Source organism: Pelodiscus sinensis, chromosome 3 (assembly GCF_049634645.1).
Source record: "Pelodiscus sinensis isolate JC-2024 chromosome 3, ASM4963464v1, whole genome shotgun sequence".
In the NCBI taxonomy this organism is placed as follows: domain Eukaryota; kingdom Metazoa; phylum Chordata; order Testudines; family Trionychidae; genus Pelodiscus; species Pelodiscus sinensis.
Window position 1 is genome coordinate 198063191 of NC_134713.1, and position 25585 is coordinate 198088775.

Genomic DNA, 25585 nt, shown 5'->3' on the forward strand with positions numbered 1-25585 from the left:
CACACACCAGAGCCTGGCGGGGGGGGCCCAGGACACTCCCCACACACCAGAGCCTGGCGGGGGGGGGGGGGCCAGGATACTCCCCACACACCAGAGCCTGGCGGGGGGGGGGGGGCCAGGACACTCCCCACACACCAGAGCCTGGCGGGGGGGGGCCCAGGACACTCCCCACACACCAGAGCCTGGCGGGGGGGGGAGGCCCAGGACACTCCCCACACACCAGAGCCTGGCGGGGGGGGGCCCAGGACACTCCCCACACACCAGAGCCTGGCGGGGGGGGGCCAGGACACTCCCCACACACCAGAGCCTGGCGGGGGGGGGCCCAGGACACTCCCCACACACCAGAGCCTGGCGGGGGGGGGGGGCAGGACACTCCCCACACACCAGAGCCTGGCGGGGGGGGCCCAGGACACTCCCCACACACCAGAGCCTGGCGGGGGGGGCCCAGGACACTCCCCACACACCAGAGCCTGACGGGGGGGGGGGGGGCAGGACACTCCCCACACACCAGAGCCTGGCGGGGGGGGGGGCAGGACACTCCCCACACACCAGAGCCTGGCGGGGGGGGGCCCAGGACACTCCCCACACACCAGAGCCTGGCGGGGGGGGCCCAGGACACTCCCCACACACCAGAGCCTGGCGGGGGGGGCCCAGGACACTCCCCACACACCAGAGCCTGGCGGGGGGGGGGCAGGACACTCCCCACACACCAGAGCCTGGCGGGGGGGGCCCAGGACACTCCCCACACACCAGAGCCTGGCGGGGGGGGGGGGCAGGACACTCCCCACACACCAGAGCCTGGCGGGGGGGGCCCAGGACACTCCCCACACACCAGAGCCTGGCGGGGGGGGCCCAGGACACTCCCCACACACCAGAGCCTGGCGGGGGGGGCCCAGGACACTCCCCACACACCAGAGCCTGGCGGGGGGGGCCCAGGACACTCCCCACACACCAGAGCCTGGCGGGGGGGGCCCAGGACACTCCCCACACACCAGAGCCTGGCGGGGGGGGGGCAGGACACTCCCCACACACCAGAGCCTGGCGGGGGGGGCCCAGGACACTCCCCACACACCAGAGCCTGGCGGGGGGGGCCCAGGACACTCCCCACACACCAGAGCCTGGCGGGGGGGGCCCAGGACACTCCCCACACACCAGAGCCTGGCGGGGGGGGCCCAGGACACTCCCCACACACCAGAGCCTGACGGGGGGGGGCCCAGGACACTCCCCACACACCAGAGCCTGGCGGGGGGGGGCTCAGGACACTCCCCACACACCAGAGCCTGGCGGGGGGGGGGCCCAGGACACTCCCCACACACCAGAGCCTGACGGGGGGGGGCCCAGGACACTCCCCACACACCAGAGCCTGGCGGGGGGGGGGCAGGACACTCCCCACACACCAGAGCCTGGCGGGGGGGGCCAGGACACTCCCCACACACCAGAGCCTGGCGGGGGGGGCCAGGACACTCCCCACACACCAGAGCCTGACGGGGGGGGGCCAGGACACTCCCCACATTCCCCAGCCCCACACTCCGACAGCAGCAGGCCTCTCCCGCGGTCACAGGGCTGCCCGAGGGGGGTGCTGGGAATCCCACCCACCAGCCCTTGGACGCTGCAGCACGAGCTCGGCCGCGGCATCTCAGGCTGGTAGCAAAGCCCCGCTGCTCTCCCAGCACCACCCCTATTGCAAGGCCTGGGTCACTCGGCAACGCCTGGAGCAAAGCAGGTGGCTGGGGGGACGTTCCCGTTGCCAGCACCAGGCCTGGCGTGACGTTGCACATTCCCATAGTGCTCAGCGTGAGGGTGGTGCACGGCCCTGCGGGATGCATGCCCACAAGCTTTGCTCTTTGTTGACAAGGGAGCTGCAGATGTGGCCACGAGCTGCCCACAGCAGATATCAGAACAGGCGGTTTGAGGGGTTTCCAGTTCCGGCAACACCTGCCTGTCGACAGCACGTTCCTGGCCAAGCCTGGCTGGGGGAGCGGGGAGCGCTGGCTCTTCGGCACCGCGGGAGGAAGCCAGGCCGGGCGGGGGAGAGGGTGCTAGGGAAATGCAGAGGGCGTGGATCTGGGGTTAATCTCGATTTTCGGGTTCTCATTCCATTCCTGAGCTGCTGAGAACAAAGCAGAGGCCTGACAATACCGCAGGATGGGAGGGTTCACATGCCACAGCCTGACGGTGAGAACTTGTCTGTTTAAGAGCCGGTTAGTGTGGAAGGTAACGCTGAGATACTGCAATGAGTGGCTGGCACTCGCTGTGTATTAGCTGCCTCTCGGGAAACCCAGCAACTGCTTAAGAAAGGATCGGTATGAATCTGTAGCCACTAGGTGATGAAAAGCTTTTGTTTAGAGCTGTCAAACCCCAACCCTGAGCATTAGTTCCGAATGTGTATTTAACATTGCGTAATGAAACCTGCCATGATGCAGATGTTATGGATTTGCCAGGACCCCGGCCTGGCTGCACAGGCTTAGTATAGGGATTTAAAATCCTGTTAAAATCAGCCCTCCCCAGTGCAATGCAGGCAAGGGGTTGCTTCGGCCGGGCGCTGGTTAACCGGTTACCCCTTCACATCCCTAGTTCAGTGCCACCAGGTGTGTGCTGCAGCAGGAGTCTCAGCAGGGAGCAGAGGTCCCAGCCCTGGGGCCCAGGTGGGTGCCGATGAGATGAGCAATCGCAGTCGCAGTCGCACTCGCGGGGTTTCCATGCACAAAGCCGACCCTGCTCTGAGCAGTGATTTCACTGACCTACAGAATGGGCTTTAATTACGTCCCCTTGAAATTGCCAAACCACCGCCCACTCCCAAGAAAGCAACCAGACCTATGGCCATTGTCTGGAGCCCTGACGCTGCCCCGCGTCCCCTGGCGGCCGGGGGAGAGAAAGCCCTGCAGCGTGGTGGGGGAATGGGCCCAATTGTGGAAGTGACTCTAGGAAAGTGGGAAAAGGCGGGGGGGGGGGGGGGGGAGGGGGCGGGAGAAGGAGAAGCCAGGACGCTGATTTTCTGCTGCCTTCCAGTGGAGCAACCCCGCCCCCTGCTGGCCAGTTCGGTAACTCGCAGGCATGTCCGGGAGAACAGTTCTACAGCCCACCCGCTTCCCAGGCTGGCCTCTGGCACAGCCAGTGAATGCAACAACACTGCTGTCAGCCCCACGCTCTCGGCCTGCCAAAGGAGCGTAGCCAGCTGCAGAGCCTGGCATCCCAGACACCCTGCAGGGCGACCCAGCCAGGAAAGGGATTCAGCTGATTGGAAGTTTCAGCACGGGCCGGGCCGGGGTCCCCAACTTCTGTCTGTGGGCCCCATCTGCCCGCTGCAGCCTTTTCCCTTCATGCATCCAGGCAGGGACAGACGGAGCCGGCCCAAACAAGGCGGCCCGAGGGATCTCTCCCAGCACTTCAAGCAGCCTGGGAACTCTGCAGAACAAAGACAAGACCCCTGCAAGGAGGAAAAGCATCAGTTCCACTCACGCTGTCTTGTCCTTGGAGACCAAACCAAAGCGCCCCATCTCTACCCGCAAAACAGGTGCAGCTGCCTCAGTTTCCCTCCTTCAGAGACGCCAGGAATCCCAGGACACCCCTCACGCCAAGATTCTGAAAAGGGCAGTCAGGGCTAAGAGTCACAGCAGGGGCAAACCTGAAGTGGGAGCAACCATGGAGTTTGCAGTCAGGGTCCAGGGCAGAGTCGATACCCAGGCTCTGGGTCAGGAAGCAAAGTCCAAATCAAGCCAAGGTCAAAGCCAGCAGCGGGACTGGTCATGGCAGCTACAGCACCCTTCCCAGATCAGCCTTTGGGTTACGCAGGGCAGCGAGCCATCCAGAGCCAGGTGCCGCTGCCCGTCAGCCCCTTGAGCTGAGATTCCCCATGGCGAGTGCAGCAAGCTCGCTACAGCTGCTGTGGGCACTGCTAGCCGCTAACCAACCCTGCAGGCCTGGATTCTAGACCTGGTGGGCCCCAGATTTGGGGGCTAACCCTGGCTCTGCTTGGGGCCTATTTATTACTCGCCCCCGCTGGAAAGCCTCCACACCAAGAGTCCCAAAGCACCCGCCACTTGTCCCTCCATGACGGCAGCCCTTCCATGACAGCAGCGAGCCTGTCAAGGTAGCCCTGCCCCCCTCAGCCTCTTCCACCACAGACTGGGCCCTTTGCCGGCCCCCTTCCAGGATTTAAATAGCCGGTGGAGCCTTAAGGAGGAGGAGAAAGAGCTCACCTCAGCTGGCTGACGGGTTCCAGGCACCAGGCCACACAGGGCTGGCAGCAGTAGAGGGACTTTCCTGCTATGCTCCCTTGGAGCACTGAGGATCTCTGCACATCTCCCCACCCGGAGGGGGAAAGAGAAACAGGAGTCCAGCTCTGAGCAGCACTCTAACTTTTTCCATTCATGCGTGGAATGCATTTTGTTCTGTGCACCAACGCATGTGCACTGTGCACCACCATAGGAACACATGCTGCTGGCTGCGGGCACTTTCTCTCCTGGGCTGCCCAAGCGCTCAGCTTACAGGCAACACTGCTGAGTAGACGAAGGCTGGGTGTTCTGTCCCAACATGCCTGTGCGTCCCAGCAAGCCCATAGCAAGCTGCCACTGGGTGCACACCTGGGTCCAAGACCCACATGGCACCAGCAATTCAACCTTGGAGACAAGTTCTCTGTCCCGTCTGCCTGTCTCCCAGAGCGCCACCTGCTCGCCCGATGGCTCCAGGTCAGACAGCGAGTGCCAATGGCGCAGCCGTGACAGACGTGCCTGGCAGAGAGCCTGACTCATGGTTACAATGGGGCTAACGAGTGTCTTGAGCTCTCCGCAGAGCCTCGAGAGGCAATGCCCAGGCGGTTACGGCCGGGGCCCGCTGCTGTGGGGCTCTCTCCCCTGGGACCGGCTAACGGAGCGCTGGTGGGTCTGTGCCAGAGAACGGGAGGGTGGCATTAGTTTGCAGATTTCACTTGCACAGGCCAATGGAGTCTCCTGGACACGGGGGTTTCACCCTGTGACGTAGCTGGGGGGCTGTGTACTTGTGGCCCTAGGCTCACTCCGGTTGGGCATTCACTGGGTGCTGGGGAGGACCCTACTGGCCTGCGTCTGTGAGCACTGCCCAGCAGGGGGCCCTGAGGAACCTCAGAGCACGTTGTAGACCAGTGGTCCCCAACCTTTCAAGGTTGTCGGGCGCCAGGGGGCGTGGCCGTTCGCCCGCCGGGCGCCAGGGGGCGGGGACACTTGCGCTCCGGGGGCGGCCCCCCCCATAGCTGCATGCCCGGGGCCGGCGCTCCCCCCGCCATGCGCCGCGCGCCCGGCGCTCCCCCCCGCCATGCGCCCGGTGCCAGGCCAGCCCCGAGCACCTGGCGGGCACATGGAAATGCCCCCGCGGGCGCCATGGCGCCCACGGGTACCGTGTTGGGGACCATGGTTGTAGACAATGACCCAACTGGTCCTTACCTGACGAGGGAAGGGGCTGAACAAAGGGAGGGGGTGGCTATGGGAAGAGGCAGTTTTTGGCTGGAAAACCATGAAGAGACCAGACTAAGCAGAGTACTGGGAGCTGAGGGGCCTGGGCACGCTGCCCCACGGGGTCTAGGGCTGCCCGCCCGGCCTCCTTCTGTCCACATCACATCTGTGCTGGGCTGCATCCTGGAGAGGCAATAACCCTTCTCTGCTCTACTGGCTGGCGGGTGCAGGATCGGGGGGGGGGGGGGGGGTGCCCGACACGCCCACACACCTGACTGAGCTAAACTCCTGCAACCCAACACACATGGGCCAAGGGGGAGTCTGGCATGTTTTTCTAGCCAAGTGCCGGGTTCTGTCCTTCGCTGGGCAGCAGCTGTCCCAGCCGAGCATGAATTTCCCAAACTTTCCCCGCAGCGCCATGGGTGAGTTACAGGAGGGATGGGAAGGCAGGCACCACGCAGCGAACACAGCTGGCACATTACCAGCTCACAGCAAGAGTTCAGAGATCAGGACCCCGTGTGCAGAGCTTTGCCAAGCTGAGAGGGAGTCTAACACTCACGTCCCTCTTCCTCCGGGACAAGGGCAAGCGATTCGTAGGACACGTATGGGGGCAGAACCAATGCCACAAACAGCATGGAAGGCCGAGCAATGCGGTGTGCAGAAGCAGCTGGAGAGGTGGGGTCTGGCACTTGTGCTGGCATCTGACCGTGTGTGCACAGACGGACCGCCCAGCAGATCTGGAGGAGGGGAAGTCAAGCTGGAGGGACACTTGCTGTTGCAGCTCAGTGACTGGATCCAGGCAGGGGGGCCCAGGCCGTGGCATCAAGTGAGTTTGGTTACTTGCTCAGGGACGAATGGCCCAGTTCTCTCATGTGGATAGCACTACATGTGCTTCCACAGCTATTCTGAGGACTTCTCCTTCACGCATTGCACTGAGACGCAGCCACTAGCACAAGGCCGGGCAACGCCTAATCCCCACCTAGGAGCTGGTGAGGACTGCACAGGGTACCCATAAAGTCACTCCTTCACTGTGTGGAGATGGCACCCCAGTACATCGTGCAAGAGACCTCACCAGAAGCAGACCAGACACTCTCCATGGTGTTTCCACCTCTTGCATCTCTGGACTCGCCAACCACAGCTGGACAGCACGTGGGGAGTGGACGACAAATTAAGCCGCTGGCTCCCAGAACAGGTTCTTAGCGGAGCTCCCTAGAGACTTTTCCTGCAGGTTAGAATTCAGAAATAAAGAGGAACCTTCCCCCGGTGTTCTTCTTGGTCCTCTGCATCAGGCCTTCGTTTGACTCTCTGGTCCTAGACCCAGCAAGGTACTTCCTCAGCACATCCCCTATTCCTTGTTATTGTCACCCCGGCAAATTCCTCTTTGACTCTTCTCCCCCAGCAGGCACACTAGGCCAGCAGCTGCAGTGCAGCACACAGGGGCACCCCTCCCCCCCAAATGGGAACAGTCCCATTCCTGCCACCGGACTCTCAAAGCGGCGATTCTGTGGGAAGAGAGAAGCGAGATCCCCAGAACGAAATGCCTCACGAAAGCTCCTGCTGTCTCTCACACTGCCCAGCCACCACAGCTGCTCCTTGCAACAGAGACCACTGCGAGAGCCAGATGCTGTGAGGGACCCTGCAGCAGTGGGAAAGGGAGCCCTCAAAAGCCAATGCAAACAGGTCATTGCTCCTTTCTTCTCCATTGGGCAGAATTCTGTGCCTAGCAGGGGGCTGGTGTTCTCTGGGCGGCAAGCACAGGGCAGATAGACGGGCTATGCTGGATTGAAGTAGTGCTCAAGTATGCAAAGAATAAAGGGAAAGGCCCTGCATTAAAAAGCCAACTCAAACTAAAGCAAAGGGGGCTGTTACTGGGGGAGAGACTTGGGTGCATGGAGTGACTGGATCCTCCCCGTCCTGACACCTTAGGCCAACGTTCCAGCCTCTAAAGCCACAGGGAGGGCAGGGGAGGGGCTGGGACAGGTCTGGTGGGGGTAGGAGATGGTGCTGGAAGCCCCCTGTGCCCGGCCTGGGAACCTGGAGGAGCACCCCCGTCAGCAGAGGGACTGAATACTCTGCAGGAGCAGGGGTAAAGCAATCAGCATGGACTAGTTACTGCTCCCCATAGGGCTCCACATCCACTGCTAGGTTTGCTGGTCACACAACAAAGTCGTCATCAACAGCTCCCAGTGGCCCTGTGCCTTGCTGCTTAGCCTGGAGGAGGAGTCCTCACATGAGGCCCCCTCTTCTCTGGGGACAGGGTGCTGGGAAGGAGAGTTAGGGGGATGAGGAGCCCACAGGTTTCATGGCCTTCGCCAGGGCCCTGCACATCCCAGCTGGGAGTCACCCAGCCCCTCGGCACAGAGGTGCCTCTGCACTGGCTGATGGCGAGGGTGTGCAGGGCTGGCTGGAGCAAATGCCCAGCGATGACCCAGCAGCCCCAAGCATGGGGTCACTGCTCAGTGCGCTGGCAGTTCGGATGCATGGAATGACTGGATTGGAGGCGGCTCCCTGGCCTGCTCTGGGAACAGCAGTGAGTGTCCGTGGCAGCGTGGACACGCTCTTGCGCAAGCTCAGATAGCCATTTTAGCCATAGGAATGTCTTGTACAAGAACTCCCCACTGCCCATCCCCACTGCCTTCTTGCTCTTGCAAAAGAGGGCTTATTCCTTGTGGGGAGAGGAGTAACTCTTGCGCAAGAAGCCCTCTGTTCCGACGCTTTAGTGTAAATTTACTTGCACAAGAACATGCATGCAGTGTAGACACTCCGCAAGTTCTTGCACAAGAACAACTGTTCTTGCGCAAGAAGCCTTCAGTGCAGACGGAGCCGGCTGGTTTTCAGCATAACAAAATACCCAGCAGATGGGGAGCTAGTATTTTACATATTCCACAATCAAGCAAGATTACAGTTGTCAAACTATTCTTTGCACACTCTGGAATTGCGTTTTAAAGGTGTTCACAGAACACCTACGGAGGAAGGGGAGAAAACAGAACAAAGGAGAAGTACCTAGACAGTTATTGCCAGGATGATGTAAATGCTGCTAGAGATTTTCATTGCCATAAACTAAAATTAATGCTAAGTGTGGATTTAAGCAGATTTTACTCTTGCCATGGACTGGACTGGCACCAAGGACGCAGTGTTCCTGCGATGTCGATGACAAGTGTGGAACAGAAGCTCCAGTGACAATGCATGTGTTAAAACATTTCTATGATGGAAGGGTCCCACGTGTGACTACTACACAACAAAGTGTAGCAGCCTTAACCAGCATTTTGCATGCAGGCATGACAATTTGGCAGACAGCTGCTTCCCAGGAGAGATGCGCAGCATAGCTGTAGTGCTGGCCAAGTTAGCTAAGGATGCTTGCACAGAGGGCTTGAGAACTGTGCAAACAGCCTCTAAAGGGAGCCACGCAGCTCTAGAGTGCGGAGGGTGACGAGTCTGCTTCTGAAGCCAGGCATAAGGAACCTGTTCCAGGGGTCCTGCTGACAGCTGCCTCATTTCCCTCTGCAGCCCACTCCGTACCGACATTTCCATCTTATAATGGAGCAATCGCCAAAGAGCAACTGTGCCAAAGCATCACTAAATTGCGTAAGTGACAGTAACTGTCTACATCAGGGTTACACTATCACACCCGCAGTCATTCAGTGTCAAATGTTAAATTCTGCACACAGTATTCTAAAATTCTACAAGATTTGAACTAAAAGTGCATAGCCTCGGGGAGCACAGGCCACTGGCTACGTGAAGGTGGGAGATCAGCTTGCAGTCCCCTCGCTCCCAGGACATGGACTCAGTGGGGGGCCTGAGTGCTGGGGTCTGACGGCAGCCAACTGGTTAGTGGTATGACTGAGTGATGTGGGGGCTCAGGTTTGAGTTCAGGGAACTCAGTAGGGTGTTCAAAGCAGGGAGTCGAGGTGCAGGGGTTGTGGCTCAGGTATAGAGAGATCTGGATGTACCAGAAGGTTGAAAAAGCTACTAAGGGGGAACCTGTTCTAGATTTGATCCTAACAAATAGGGAGGAACTGGTTGAGAATTTGAAAGTGGAAGGCAGCTTGGATGAAAGTGATCATGAAATCATGGAGTTCACAATTCTAATGACAGGTAGAAGGAAGAACAGCAAAATAGAAACCATGGATTTTGGGAAGGCGGATTTTGGTAAGCTCAGAGAGCTGATATGTAAGGTCCCATGGAAATCAAGACTGAGGGGAAAAACTGAGGAGAGTTAGCAGTTTTTCAAAGGGACATTGTTAAGGGCCCAAAAGCAAGCTATTCCGCTGCATCGGAAAGATAGAAAATATGGCAAAAGACTGCCTTGGCTTAACCAAAAGATCTTGCATGATCTAAAAATAAAAAAGGAGTCAAAAAATGGAAAGTAGGACAAATTACAAAGAATGAATATAGGCAAACACCACAGGAATGCAGGGGCAAGATTAGAAAGGCAAAGGCACAAAATGAGCTCAAACGAGCTACGGGAATAAAGGGAAACAAGAAGATTTTTTATAAATACGTTAGAAGCAAGAGGAAGACCAAGGACAGGGTAGGCCCACTGGTCAGTGAGGAGGGAGAAACAGTAACAAGAAACTTGGAAATGGCAGAGATGCTTAATAACTTTTGTTTCGGTCTTCACTGAGAAGTCTGAAGGAATGCCTAAAAGTGAATTCTAGTGGGAAGGGGGGAGGTTTAGAAGATAAAATAAAAAAAGAACAAGTTAAAAATCACCTATAAAAGTTAGATGACTGCAAGTCACCAGGGCCTGATGAAATGCATCCTAGAATACTCAAGGAGCTGACAGAGGAGGTATCTGAGCCTTTAGCTATCATCTTTGGAAAATCATGGGAGACAGGAGAGATTCCAGAGGACTGGAAAAGGGCAAATCTAGTGCCCATTTATAAAAAGGGAAATAAGAACAACCCAGGAAGCTACAGACCAGTTAGCTTAACTTCTGTGCCAGGGAAGATAATGGAGCAAGTAATTAAGGAAATCATCTGTAAACACTTGGAAGGTGGCAAGGTGACAGGGAACAGCCAGCATGGATTTGTAAATAATAAATCATGTCAAACCAATCCGATAGCTTTCTTTAATAGGATAACGAGTCTTGTAGATAAGGGAGAAGCGGTGGATGTGGTATACCTAGACTTTAGTAAGGCGTTTGATACGGTCTCGCACGATATTCTTATCAATAAACTAGGTAAATACAACTTAGATGGGGCTACTATAAGGTGGGTGCATAACTGGCTGGATAACCGTACTCAGAGAGTAGTTATTAATGGTTCTCAATCCAGCTGGAAAGGTATAACAAGTGGGGTTCCGCAGGGGTCTGTTTTGGGACTGGATCTGTTCAATAACTTCATCAACGATTTAGATATTGGCATAGAAAGTACGCTTATTAAGTTTGCAGATGATACCAAGCTGGGAGGGCTTGCGACTGCTCTGGAGGATAGGGTCATAATATAAACGATCTGGACAAATTGGAGAAATGGTCTGAGGTAAACAGGATGAAGTTTAATAAAGACAAATGCAAAGTGCTCCACTTAGGAAGGAACAATCAGTTTCACACACACAGAATGGGAAGCGACTGTCTAGGAAGGAGCACGGCAGAGAAGGGATCTAGGGGTTATAATGGACCACAAGCTGAATATGAGTCAGCAGTGTGATGCTGTTGCAAAAAAAAAAGCAAACATGATTCTAGGATGCATTAACAGGTGTGTTGTGAGCAAGACACGAGAAGTCATTCTTTCGTTCTACTCTGCCCTGGTTAGGCCTCAGTTGGAGTATTGTGTCCAGTTCTGGGCTCCGCATTTCAAGAAAGCTGTGGAGAAATTGGAGAGGGTCCAGACAAGAGCAACAAGAATGATGAAAAGTCTAGAGAACATGACCTATGAAGGAAGACTGAAAGAATTGGGTTTGTTTAGTTTAGAAGAGAGACGACTGAGGGGGGACATGATAGCAGTTTTCAGGTATCTAAAAGGGTGTCATAAGGAGGAGGGAGAAAACTTGTTCATCTTGGCCTCTGAGGATAGAAGCAGCAGCAATGGGCTTAAACTGCAGCAAGGGAGGCTTAGGTTGGACATTAGGAAAAAATTCCTAACTGTCAGGGTAGTCAAACACTGGAATAAATTGCCCAGGGCGGTTGTGGAATCCCCATCTCTGGGGATATTTAAGAGTAGGTTGGATAAATGTCTATCAGGGATAGTCTAGACAGTATTTGGTCCTGCCATGGGGGCAGGAGACTGGACTCGATGACTCTCGAGGTCCCTTGCAGTCCTAGTATTCTATGATTCTATTCCTCTGCCTCCAACTCAGCAGCTCATCATGGTTCAGGGTAGGAGGCACTAGCTCCATGGTGATTTAACCTCTCTACTAGCTGCTCCAGGTGCCTAAAATGTACCTACACTGCTAGGGAGTGGTCTGACTTCTCTTGCAGCTTCCTCTTGCTTTCCTGTCAGTCATTTTTCTGCAGGGAAGCAAAGAAATGAGAGACATGAATTCTCCCGAGTACACCCTGCAGTAGGGAACGAGTCAAACAAGCAGGGAATTCTTACTCAGTACTTTTTAAACAGATACCTTTGCAATATTTAAGCACTTTGAGGATATAAATTGTGTGAACACTCCCTCCTATGTAGACTAGCTTGCAGGGGGTTGCGTGCCTGCCCTGGAGCCAAACCCGCCTCCCACGGCACAGCCTGACCCTCGGGGCCAAACCCCCCGCCTGCAGCGCAGCCGAACCCCCACACACGCCTGCCCCGGGGCCAACTCCCGCTCCCACAGCACAGGGAAAACTCCTGCGCTCAACTCACTCCTCCTGCAGCGCAGAGAAGCTGCTGCACTCCCTCCTCCAGGGCTGACACCCCCTCCCGCAGAGCACCCAGTGCACTTCTGGAACCCCCAGAAGTGGCATGAAGCTGCAGGCATGACTGCCGACCACTCCGCAGGAAGCCAGCACTATGCTGGAGGTAGGTAGTGGGGCTTCTCTGGGGTGGGGGAAAACGGGTGTCTCCCCCCAACGCCTCGTGATCGACTGGTCGAGGCCTCATGATTAATCAGTCAATCGCGATCAACCGGTTGGTGACTACGGCCCAAGATCGTTTGGGCTACTTGAATTGCTTGCTGCTCCGAGCTCAGGCTAAAGCCTATTCCCTGCTTTAACCCAGTGTTTTGGGCTGCCTGAGCTGGGAGGCATAGGCTACAATCTGCTAGCACCTGAGCTCTGACCAAGGGCTAGGGCCCTAGACTTATTTGCTGTTAGGTCTATTGCAGGGGTGCAAGCTAGACTCCACAATGCACTGCCCCACCCAGGGGCAGGAGCAATGGCCCCACGCAGTTATGTACTTGCCTCTGACGGCCCCAGAGCTCATGACTGCTTATGGCTCGGGCCCACTGGTGCAACCTGAGGCCAAGGACTAAACCAATGAGGCTGAGAACGAGGGAGCAATTCTAGACCTGTTCAGAAAGTGGGGACTACTTAGTACTAGAAGTCTTACAGGGAATAAATGAAGCCGAACAGACTAGGGATGTAAAATTCCATTTCATTGGTTAACCAGGTAAACATGTTTGACGGATCAAAGGAAGGCTGCTGGTGGAGCTGGAGCCACCTTCCCCTACCCCATTGTAGGCAGAGGCCCAGTCACAAGGGCCCGAGACATGCCCAGACTCACTGCAGACGGGGCGGTTAACCTAGCACATCCTTACATAAGGCGAGAAACCTATTATCTGAAATTTGTGGATTACCCAAAATTTGTCTTTTGGTCCAAGTAATTTTCTGTACTAAGACTTTATTTTAAAAGCAATCTACCGCTAGATATTTCATTAGAACCAAAAAACAAGTCTGTTCATTCAAAGTCACTGACTCTGAAGGTGCTCTAAAGCATTCTGCTTGAACATTAAAACTGGTAATCAACTACAGCATGAGAATGGCCGTATTGGGTCAGAACAAAGGTCCATGTAAGCCAATATCCTGCTTTCTGATAGTGACCAATGCCAGGTGCTTCAGAGGAAATAAAACAAGGAATCATCAAATGAGTCATCCCGTCACCCAATCCTAGGCTATGGATCCATCCCAGCTCACAGCTAATAGACACCTTTGATGAATTTACCTAGTTTTTTTTTTTTTTTAAATAAGCCAGTATGTTAGAGATGCAGGGTTTTTGTTTATCAAAAAGTTCCTGGCAGTCTAACAACATCTTTACCAAAGGATAGTCTTGCTCTGTTTCAATAGGAAGTAAAGCCCCTTGCAACTCATTAGAGATCACAAAATAGGCTTCAGAGTTTGAAATACTTCCTCATATACAATTTATTTTATATACTTTGATCATGTATTTGCTGTGTACTACAGGAATTAGTTTACCAGTACCATAAAATATTTTGCTAAATAGCATACAAGCTGCTTTATGATTGCAACATATGTTGCAGAAAGATTTGACTAAAAAAAAATCAGTTTCATTCATTCCCCCCCCCCCCCCCCCCGTCTAATCAGACAAAGTTGGTTGAAGAGAAAGTCATGACAGAGCTGTATTTTTCCCCTCCCTCAGCACACACTATTTAAAGATAACCTAAAAGGCACTTGTGCTTGTGCCTTTTCTGCTTCTTTATATGTAAAAATTAATAGCAATTGAGCTGTTAAAAATCCAACACATTTGATACCTCACTGGATCTCTAGTACAGCCTGGGGAGGAATAGACTTCACATTCCTGATCATTTTGAATTAAACCAGAGAACAAAAAGTTACACTTCCTTTTAAGTCGCTTTCCTAATCAACTTATCAAAAAAAGAAAAAGCAAATTTAGTACTACTACTTTGCAGATCACCTTTAACTTGAATCGTCTCATCCATATCTCAGAACAAAAGCAGAAATTAAAAAACTCATCTAAAATTCAAAATAAGCTGAGAAGAGTATAACTGGTTTGATAACCTACATATGGCATATATGACTTGCTTTAAAGTTACTGAAGCATTAACAGAAGCAGTAGAGCTACCACCAAGTTTTCGTTAGAAATACACATTTTATTTCTGTGTGTCAATAAAAAAGTCCCACTTTTCAGATCACAGGATATGAATGCATACAACAAAAAAAGTTGCGCGCTAATCTACTCTTACGATGTCACAATTTAGAAGATCCCTGACCCAGGCCAATTTTTATTTGATTGACATACCCTTCTAGGACTAAGTCCTTACCATTTACATCAGACACAAAATACCTTGTAACAAACAAAATAACTTTCTTCCTAAAAGGTTAACTTTGAAATTTCAGTCCATTCTTACAGGACTCGCACTCCTCCTTCGAGGGCTTCCTGATGGTGAACGACTGAAAGTAAAAGGAAAACGGAAGTTAGAGTATATCAAGTTTTGATTTGGAACTGCTGATAGATATACACACTTGGGGGTATTACTGTATGTTTTTTCCCCCTGAAGGAAACAGAGTGATGTCATCACATCACTATCTGCAGCTGCCTCTGCCCTCAGCTATCCTGCCTCCTCCCCTCCCTCAGGTCGGAAGCTGCATGGCCTCCCCCCACACACCCTCAGCCCCCTCACTCCTTCCACAGAGACCTCTGCCCCCCAGCCTGCTCCTGCTCCCTCCCCACAGCCAGATATCTACCCCCAGAAACAGGGGGATGGCAAGCATAGCAAGCAGGGGGCTGCGCTCCCTAGTTTTCTATAATAACCCAATAATCAGAACTGATGAAGGTAGAGAATTAGTTTTCCTTTTATAACAGATCTTGTAGACATACCCTCAAATTGAGTGAAATCTTACTTTACTATACAATCAATAGTAACTTTTTTTTTAAATGAAACAAAAAACAGGAATATGTAGCACTTTAACAGTAACATCTTGAAAATACAGAAGGCTGTTCCTGAAGTCCATGACAGCATAACAGGAATGGGATAAAAAGGAGGCTACAAACAAGGACCTCAAGAGGTGAGCCACACAGCATAGCAAAGCACAAATTACTCCTATTTCTATGCATTCCTTCCTTCAAGTCTCTTTAGTCAAGTTTGTAACAGCTGCCTCCAAGAGTGAAGACCATACGAATCCTGAGCTAACGAGCAATGTTTATAAATGGCTCAAACTAAAATTAAAAAACTAAGGCTAATAATAAATTATATAAAATAGGCAATGTTCTAACAAGTACTCGTGTATTACAAAGGGGAAAAGTCAAGAATTTTATCTTGCTAATACCATGTTGCAACAGACTGTATAGCCATTAGTCAAGATGAGCCAGCAGCAAGAAGGCCTGCACAGTTTGACTTCATTCAACCAGATAGGTGTTTGTTACAAGTAGTCTTCAGATTGTTTTGCTTCACACATTTAATTCATTTCCAGGTGTACGGACAGCCATTTCTTTACTATTCTAATTCAGAGTTTTTACTCTGGTTATCTCTCCCCCCCCCATCCCTTAAGAAAGTAGGTTCAGTTCACCTGAAAAAGATTTAATTGCAAGCCACAAGCAGCTCATTGCACCTTCTAAAATACTAGTTCATCTTATGATGGTCACTGGGGTTCTTAAATAGCTTAAAATTTATGCCCTGCGCTTAAGATTTTTCATGCTTTAACTCATTCACTTGATAAGCTCAATTTAATGAAACCTTTAGAGAGGATGGAAGTATTATAACCCGAGCTCGACAAATCAGTGTATCTACTTGCCTGTGGCAAGATTTCAGCCGGTCGCCCCATTCACTGGCGGCACATGCATGCGCAATGCGGGTCTGGCGAGTAGATTTCGCCACGGTTTGTCAAGCCCTCATTATAACCATAGCCAAATGCAAGATCCTCACAATACACTCACTTGCAGGGGAACAGCTTTACCAGAGCTTTCCTGTATATTTAATCTCAGTGTTGACAAACAAGTTTTCAGGAGAGACCTCTGAAGAAACTACATTAGTTCTACACTCAGCAACCTTTAATCACAATATTCAACTTACCTTCTCTTTGGAGATGGTGATCTGGACTTTGATCGGCTACAAAATAGGAATACAAGTGAGAAAAAAAATACAAGTTGTGTGAAAACAATAGTGAAAAATTCCCCCCAAAAGCCCTAGTCATTTTAAATATGCATCACTGTTTGCAAAAATCCTTTTAAAAGATTTGTATGGGTATCAAGCTAATCCTCACCATCGCTACTACTGAAGCAGATACCTGCATGGTTTCTTATCTCCAGAGGCATTTGGCGAGAGTTCTTTCATCATCATTGTTCAATATCAGCACTGAATGGCTGATGGATAAACATGAGGACGCAGCTGTCAGTCCTGCTGAGCTCAAAAAACCTTTCTACTTCAAGATTTTGAATATGCTGATAACGGTCATTGACTCAGTTGGTGAATCACTACACTTATGGCCTGTGTGGGCAAGAAATATCATGCACTTAGGATAAAAGTGCCTAGTACCATCAAATCATCTCCAAGTCACAACTAGCTCAAGGCTCACCTGTCCCGACAGGACATCAAGCAAATGGCAGCTATCAAGTATTTGGGCAACATCCTGAATCGGTATGTTAAAAAGTGGATAATTAGGTAACCATGTAACCTCTGAAGATCTCAGCAATTACAGTTACATGCTACAGGCTCTACAGTATAGAGCTTATACTGCAGAGCTCGCAGCACAGCTGGCTTGCCAGGATCAGAGCCGGCTGGGCTCCACTCGCAGGGAGCCAGCTGCATTGCAGGCTCTCCAGAATACGCATTATATACTGCAGAGCCAGCATTGCAAGGTGGCACCTGGCACACCATCTCCTGCCTGCAGCCCTGCTCCCAGCTTCTGATACAGTGTGCTGCTGCTTCTGATGCAGAGCCCAAGTTTTATCAGTTAACCCAGTGTTTCCCAAATGGTGTTCTGCAAGAAACTTCTATTACAGTAACATTTTATGATTTTTAAAATATTAATATTTAAGCATTTATGAATTATATTGAAAATTTTCATTTGTGGTTGCCACGATAAGTGTCCCTGTGTAATACCAGCTTGGCCAGAGTGGGGACAATGATGTCACTACTCAGCGCTGATGTCCGTATATTAGACTTATTAGGGGATCAGCAAAATTCTTGAGTTTAAACAGGTTCCGTGGCCAAATAAAATTGGGATACACTGAGTTAACCATTTCAACGGTTATACTGTTACATCCCTAATCATGAACAGTGCTGGAAGATGCTTAAAACATGTAGCCACTTGTATAAACAGCGGCTGTTGCCATGTTTCAGGTACTTCAGCTGCTTCTGCGGGGACACTGATATCAAGCTTGCTGCTAACTTCCAGAAGCCTCAACTACAGTGTTGAATGGAAGTGAAACACGAGCACTGAGGAAAGCTGAAGACCAAATTGACATTTATGATTCTCATTGTGTGTCAGCTGCTCCATTACCAAGAGATAACAGGATCAGAAATCAGGAGCAAATGCCTCCTTCAGTACTGGTCCTGTTTCACTGGATTTCGTGGTATTGATACAAGACTGGAAAACTAAACAATTCACCACCAACAATCACGTGGACACCAAAAGCCTAGGTGAGGGATGGTCAACCCGCAGCTCGCATACGGCTCCCCCTCCAAAAGTGAGGCTCACGAAACCTCCCCTGCAGCTCGTGAAGCCAGCCCAGCACCTCTAGAAACAGTCCCTGGTGCTCACAAGGGCAGGGGAGCTGTCCAGCGCAGTGATTCAAAATGGCATTGCCAAGATGGGAGACTGATATGGCCAAAAAGCCTGTCTTTCAAAGGGGCAGCATCCTTTTCTCCCCCACCCCCCAACAACTCTGGGGGGCTGGTGGCAAACTCTTCCTCTTTTTTTCTTCTTAAAAATTGCTCAAAAAATTCTGGTGCGGCTCTTCAAATTTTTTCCGCCACTGTTTCGGCTCTCTTCGTTTAATGGCTTGGCCACCCCGGCCTAGGTGGCGCTAAAAGGTGATCAGACAAACAATCTAACCAGATCTTAAGCCCTTTGCCACAGACAGATTTGGGTAGCACTAGGTTTGCAGAGAGGCCATGTTAGGATTTGCCATCATGGATGATCTACACCACTCATGAATTTCAAGTGATTTAACAGCAATGCTGAAGTCAGTCCTGTAATGCAGGAATGCTAGAGCAGAACAAGACAGAGGTAGTAAATCAGTACAGTGATGAAAGCTAAAAAGAGTTAAAATATGAAGTTGGGATAGAACAGTGGTCAGAACAGTGGTCACCAACCAGTAGACCGGGATCTATTGGTAGACCGTGGAGCCTCTGACAGGTGATCCTGACAGGTTTGGCCAGGAGGCTGTCAAGTAACGGCATTTCATTTGTCCCTCTAAATACTACTGTGTTGCTCCTGCCCTCTGCCTTGGAGCTAGCCCTCTAGCCCCTGCAGCCTCTTGCTTGCTGTGCAGGGTACAGGAAGAAGAGGAGGGGGTGCTGATGTCCGGGTGCTTCTCCCTTCACCCCATCTCCCGAGAGCGAAGAGGGCAGGGATAGAGAGAGTCTGCTGGCTGCTTTTGATAGCTGTGCAGGGCCAGAGATGGGGTAAGCCTGGCTTAGTCCCCTGCATCACCACCCAGAAGCCACTGTGCTAAGCAGTGCCCAACTGGAGCCTGCATTCCAAATCCCGGCCCAAGTCCTGAACCCTTCCTGTACCCCAAACCACTGCCCTAGCCCTGAGTCCCCCTGCACCCAAACTCCCTCCCAGGGTCTGTATCTTGAACCACCTACTGCACCTCTACTCCCTGCCCCAGGCTCAGCTCAGAACCCCTCCCACACTCCAAATCCTTTAGCCCAAGATCAGAGTCTGCAGCCACCTCCCCTACATCTCAGCCCTCTGCTCCCAGCCTGATAAAAGTGAGGATGGGAGGGGAGGGAGGAGGAAGAGGATGGAGTGAGCAAGGGTGGGGCCTTGGACAAGAAGCAGAAAGCAGGTGGGGCAAGCATGTTTGAGTTTGAGGTGGATCCTGGATTACATTTAAATTCAAAAAGTGATCTCATGGTTAAAAAGGTTGGAGACCACTTAGGAAGTTTCCCAAATGCCTAAGATGACATTTTATAGCCAGTTACATTTTCAAGTAACAGAACACATTACACATATACAACTAACCATTTTAAATTAGCCAAACAATCTAACTCGCCAACCTCTAGCTTTTCAGACAATACTGTCCTGCAGCTGAACCATCTTCAGCGCAATGTTTTAAAAACTTCTTAAGTCTTCAGCCTTGGTTATGGATAACAGCTGAAGTTGTGACCTAGAGTTGCAATAGCTGAGCTTCATCTCTTTCTGAAAAGACTTCAGTGCAGTATTTCTCTCTCCTGTTCTTTTGAGATCAATTCAGAATCCATCACTACTTATGCAATAGAACATGTTGATACATGTGCTCGCATCTGTGTTTAACTACACTTTTTTCTATCTCTTGGCAACTCTTCTGTGCCAACTGCTTAGAAAATCCTTCAACAAAATCCATTAGCACGAGAGCAGCACCTCCTTAATATAACCACTATCAGAAATTAAGTTCTTCTCTTGAGACTTAAAACTTCCAAGAAGATATGCAAGAAGTCCTCTGGCATCTTATAGACTAACAAGATTTATTGGAGCATAAGCTTTCATGGGCAAAGACCCACTTCATCAGATGCATACTAAGCTGTGCATGCATCTAACGAAGTGGGTCTTTGCCCACGAAAGCTTATGCTCCAATAAATCTGTTAGTCTATAAGGTGCCACAGGACTACTCGTTGTTCTTGCTGGTTCAGACTAACAGCTGCTCCCGATACAAGAAGATATGAACATTCAACAGATTCTAGAACTCTGATAGTTCTACAGCCAAGAGTTCCCATTTGGTCTTCTATAAATAAACAAACAATTAGAACCTTCTGCTTGATTGAAGGTGAAGTTCAATGGAGTATCTGATCAGCTGTTTGTCGGCTCAGCGCAGCAACCATGTAAATTTAAATGAAGCGGTGATTATTTAAATCGTTGCTTCATTTTCCTATGTCCGGTAGCCTAATCTACATGCCTCTGGCAACAGAGGCATGTAGTCTAGGCGTACCCTGAGTATGGCTAAGTTGTTCATGCACATATCTAGCATACATCAATGAATCATGGCATACTGGAGAATGGCTAAATGGATATTTGAAGGGGGAGTGAACTAATGTTAAGTTTCAATATAACATTGAGGCAACAGAAACAGTATTTTAGCATCTAGAGATAGCTCCCTGCCTATAAATACCTTCTCATACACCCACGAGTCTCAAGTTTTCCATTACTGTGAATTTGCACCTGATGCTGTTGTAAGTTTTTTCCAACAAGTCTGGGGGTTGAAACAGCATAAATCTTCCTTGCAATATACTTTCCTAGCATCAACTTTATTTTTACAGGACACTAATGTCTTAGTGCATGATAATGAACTACTTCTCATACATGAACAAATTTTCCCTTATATGCATCTACAGCCAAAAGAACTAATGCACTTGACTACTCCCAAAGTTACTATTAAGTGGCTTTAATTAATCACGGCAACCATCTTACCTGCTTCGTGGCCATAAAGCAGATCTGGATCTGGACCTGGACCTAGACCTAAAGTTTGAGGAAAATTAATGAAAACCAACTCAGCTCCACAATAAGAATTCCTGTTTTAATACAGGAATACAGTTAGAAAGGTACAGCATTTGCGGTATAGGTAAAAAATTCCATCAAGCAATCAATACTGCAGCAGTAATTTTATTATCTGAGTAGGATCCTGTTTGCCAGTTTTAGACAGAGGCAGTTTTTCCAAAAAAATCAGAATTCCAACACTCAAACTTGGCAGGTTGAGGTCATTGATAAGCTTACATTATACTATGTAAAAGAATTTTTATTTACATAACTGTTTAGGGCTTTGACCTCAGTACTTAATGCTGTTTAGAGTGCAATTTTCTTCACAATCCTTAAGAACATAACTAAGATTGCAAAATGTATTAAGGGTAGGCCAGAACCTAAGACTAGCTAAACATGCAGTAACAAAAAATAATGAGAACTGTTCCTATAATATTCACTTCAGTTTGAGGGGAAGATTCCAAGTTGATATGTCTGGTCTTAAAAGCTGTCACAATATATTCCCCAAACAAAGAATGAATTTCATATGACCATAAAATATTATGCAATCACTACCATAACAGAAATACTGGCTGAGAAGCATAATACAAAACCATTACCTTGATCTTTTTAAGGAACGTGATCGGGACCTGCGGGGTGAGGCCGATCTAGATCTACGAGGTGAGACAGACCTCGATCTTCGAAGGGAAGCAGACCTAGACCTGGAAAAATTGAAGTCACAGGAGACCCTCACAATTCATGGAATTGTTATTTGCAAATCCATGCATCTCTCCAGTCCAAGCCCTACCTGTTCCTGCCACCAACCTTCCCTCCCCCCCATTGCACCCCATTCCCCAGGCTGGAGGGACAGAAACACTGCCGCACAGCACCCTGCAATGCGACAGTGGGGAAGGCCTGTTGCCTGGCAGTAGCAATCAGCCTGCACTGCCGCCCCGCCCTGCCCCCCGCCACCAAGCCAGAAGGAAGCAGAGCACTCACTCTACTTCCATTCAGTATTTGCTGATTTCACCCTCTGCAGTGGTATCAGGAACATATCCACCACAAAGGGCCAGGATTTTCTGAATATAGTACTATACTTGTCTTTAAAAAAGGTGAATTGGTCATCTGACTTCTTAAGTCAAGCACAAGGCTGTCTGAAACTCACCTCCTTCCGCGGCTTCGGCTGCGTGACCGAGAATACCTTCTTCCTCTGGACCTTGAATGAGATCTAGACCGCGACCTAATGTTAGGTTGGAAAAAGTAAGTATTAGAAAACAATCTTACGCTATTACTGCACGTGAGCCTCTGCCGAAGTTAAAATTTCAGACAACTAATAATTAGTGTCTGTCACTTGGAAAAACTCAGGGCCTATTTGCTTTGAGTATTTTTACTACCTAGGAAAGATGTTAAGCTGAATTACATTTTAGAATTACATTATAATATAAAACACTGTAATGCGTATTTAAAATAAACCTTGCAAGTTTGCAGGTCGACCCTCTTTGGCCCAAGGTCTAGCAGATCTAGACGATCTAGAAGTATCTATAGCCGATCGCTGCATCTAGGTGTTCTCTTCAATCTAACGACGATCAAACTGACAGCCAAATGAGCCAGGGTGAGGCTTGATTGACGCAAGAAGATTTTTCTAGGTGGGAATGTGGTCAATCTGGTGTTCCTCTTTCTAAACCGGAGGGGGGCCCCAATTGAAAGCCAAATTTACTGTTACGGCGATCACCGTCTCAAATTTTCTGCCCTTTAAGAATAAGGTGAAGCTAGGTGTAGATGGCTCGAGGGGATCTGGCCTCTTATGCTGATCACCTCAAGGTCTAGGAGAATCTTAATTGTCGGATTTTGCAAGGCGCCTCAGCATGAAACCTTAAGGCTTGTGACATTCTGAATCAAGGCGACTGACTCAAACGAAGAAACCTGAAAGGTTTTGACCAGGTTGATTGTTAATATATTAACATTGAATACGAAATATCAACACATTGTAAAACCCGCCTGCACGACCACGGCATTCACGCTACGTCACGCGGCAGAACCGTCCAACAAGCCACGTGTGCCCCGCAGCGCGGCCCCGCCCGCCCGCCACCCGTACCTGCTCCGCCGGCGGCGGCTGTAGCGGTGGCAGTCGTAGGCGTAGTGGCCCTTGTCGCCGCACTCGTAGCAGCGGTCGTTGGGGTCGAAGGGGCGGCGCGCGGGCGGCCGGTCGTAGCGCGAGCGGCGGGGCATGCCCGTGGACAGCTCCACCCGCACACGGGAGCCGCACAGCACCCTGCAATGCGACAGGCCGTCAGCGGGGGCGGCCGGACCGGGGGGGGAGGGGGGGCCGGGGGGGGGCACCTACTTGCCGTCCAGGCCCAACACCGCGTCCTCCGCGTCGCGCGGGTCCTCGAACTCCACGAAGGCGAAGCCGGGCGGGTTGCGGGCGATCCACACGGTGCGCAGCGGCCCGTAGTAGCTGAAGGCGCGCTCCAGCTCGCCCTTGCCGGCGCCCGTGCCCAGGTTGCCCACGTACACCTTGGTCTCTGCAAGAGCGGCACGCGTCGCTGGGGCCGCTCGCTCCCCCGGGGCTCCCCCCGCCTCAGAGCCCGGCCGCTCGCTCCCCCCCCCCGCCTCAGAGCCCGGCCGCCCCCCCCCGGGGCTCCCCGCCTCAGAGCCCGGCCGCCCCCCCCCCCCGGGGCTCCCCGCCTCAGAGCCCGGCCGCCCCCCCCCCCCCCGGGGCTCCCCGCCTCAGAGCCCGGCCGCTCGCTCCCCCCCCCCGCCTCAGAGCCCGGCCGCTCGCTCCCCCCCCCCCCCGCCTCAGAGCCCGGCCGCCCCCCCCCCCCGGGGCTCCCCGCCTCAGAGCCCGGCCGCCCCCCCCCCCCCGGGGCTCCCCGCCTCAGAGCCCGGCCGCCCCCCCCCCCCCCGGGGCTCCCCGCCTCAGAGCCCGGCCGCCCCCCCCCCCCCCCGGGGCTCCCCGCCTCAGAGCCCGGCCGCCCCCCCCCCCCCCGGGGCTCCCCGCCTCAGAGCCCGGCCGCCCCCCCCCCCCCCCCGGGGCTCCCCGCCTCAGAGCCCGGCCGCCCCCCCCCCCCCCCCGGGGCTCCCCGCCTCAGAGCCCGGCCGCCCCCCCCCCCCCCCCGGGGCTCCCCGCCTCAGAGCCCGGCCGCCCCCCCCCCCCCGGGGATCCCCGCCTCAGAGCCCGGCCGCCCCCCCCCCCCCGGGGCTCCCCGCCTCAGAGCCCGGCCGCCCCCCCCCCCCCGGGGCTCCCCGCCTCAGAGCCCGGCCGCCCCCCCCCCCCCCCGGGGCTCCCCGCCTCAGAGCCCGGCCGCCCCCCCCCCCCCCCGGGGCTCCCCGCCTCAGAGCCCGGCCGCCCCCCCCCCCCCGGGGCTCCCCGCCTCAGAGCCCGGCCGCCCCCCCCCCCCCCGGGGCTCCCCGCCTCAGAGCCCGGCCGCCCCCCCCCCCCCGGGGCTCCCCGCCTCAGAGCCCGGCCGCCCCCCCCCCCCCCGGGGCTCCCCGCCTCAGAGCCCGGCCGCCCCCCCCCCCCCCCGGGGCTCCCCGCCTCAGAGCCCGGCCGCCCCCCCACCCCCCGGGGCTCCCCGCCTCAGAGCCCGGCCGCCCCCCCCCCCCCCGGGGCTCCCCGCCTCAGAGCCCGGCCGCCCCCCCCCCCCCGGGGCTCCCCGCCTCAGAGCCCGGCCGCTCGCTCCCCCCCCCGCCTCAGAGCCCGGCCGCCCCCCCCCCCGGGGCTCCCCGCCTCAGAGCCCGGCCGCTCGCTCCCCCCCCGGGGCTCCCCCCGCCTCAGAGCCCGGCCGCTCGCTCCCCCCCCCCGCCTCAGAGCCCGGGCGCCCCCCCCCCGGGGCTCCCCGCCTCAGAGCCCGGCCGCCCCCCCCCCCGGGGCTCCCCGCCTCAGAGCCCGGCCGCTCGCTCCCCCCCCCGCCTCAGAGCCCGGCCGCTCGCTCCCCCGCCCGCCGCCATCTTGGCCGCCCCGCCGCGGGCCCATCCGCGCGGCGGGCGCCCAACGTGCGCAAAATGGCGTCGGCCGCCTACACCCCGCTGCCCCCCGCCCCACGCTGCCGCCCCTCAGGCCCGCCCGCCACCGGCCCCGCGCGGCCCCTACCGCCTCCATAGCGGCCGTAGCGCGACATGGTTCCCGCTCCAACCGTCAGCCCGAGCCTGCCTCCCCGCGCGCAGGCGCCGCCAGCCCCTTATATAGAGTCGGCGGCCCTCGCGCGTGCGCACAGCACCCCGGCCGCCGCCGCGCGCTGGGAAGGCGGGAAGGGGAACTCGCCCCCTTCCCCCTGTTTCCATAGTAACATGCCAAGGTCGCGAAGTTGTCCCAGCGGGCGGGGACGGGAGAACTTCCGGCCGCGTGCGGTGTGGGCGGGGCGCCGGGCAGCTACGCGGGCAGCAGGAGTCCCCTGGCTATAGCCTGTAGAGCGCGCCTGGGGCATGGACCCTATAGCACCTCCCTGGGGCGTGGACCCTATAGAGCCCCCCGGGGCATGAGGGGCCCTATAGCACCTCCCTGGGGCATGGACCCTATAGAGCCCCCCTGGGGCAAGAGGGGCCCTATAGCACCTCCCTGGGGCATGGACCCTATAGAGCCCCCCTGGGGCAAGAGGGGCCCTATAGCACCTCCCTGGGGCATGGACCCTATAGAGCCCCCCTGGGACATGAGGGG

The 25585-nt window shown here is 53.7% G+C and overlaps 1 protein-coding gene across 1 annotated transcript; it reads right to left on the minus strand.

The window, feature by feature from the left end:
* Positions 1–14399: 14399 nt before the first annotated feature.
* On the minus strand, positions 14400–25179 carry LOC102462714 (serine/arginine-rich splicing factor 7). The gene is made up of 8 exons (XM_075925836.1): positions 25022–25179; positions 23273–23453; positions 23024–23200; positions 22094–22168; positions 21549–21650; positions 20884–20931; positions 16341–16376; positions 14400–14721 (listed from the first exon to the last, which is right to left on the minus strand). Exons 1-8 carry the CDS (start codon positions 25047–25049, stop codon positions 14664–14666), a joined length of 705 nt encoding a protein of 234 aa, XP_075781951.1. The 5' UTR covers positions 25050–25179; the 3' UTR covers positions 14400–14663.
* Positions 25180–25585: the final 406 nt, after the last annotated feature.

What these genes read in the sequence shown, in the direction of transcription:
- LOC102462714 (XM_075925836.1), bottom strand. Translation starts at nt 25,049, where the DNA reads ATGTCGCGCTACGGCCGCTATGGAGGCG. An exon ending in CGTTCCTTAAAAAGATCAAG is followed by an intron (nt 20,932 to 21,548) that starts GTAATGGTTTTG and finishes CTCAAACTTTAG; the next exon opens with GTCTAGGTCCAGGTCCAGAT. An exon ending in GCTTTATGGCCACGAAGCAG is followed by an intron (nt 16,377 to 20,883) that starts GTAAGATGGTTG and finishes CCTATTTTGTAG; the next exon opens with CCGATCAAAGTCCAGATCAC.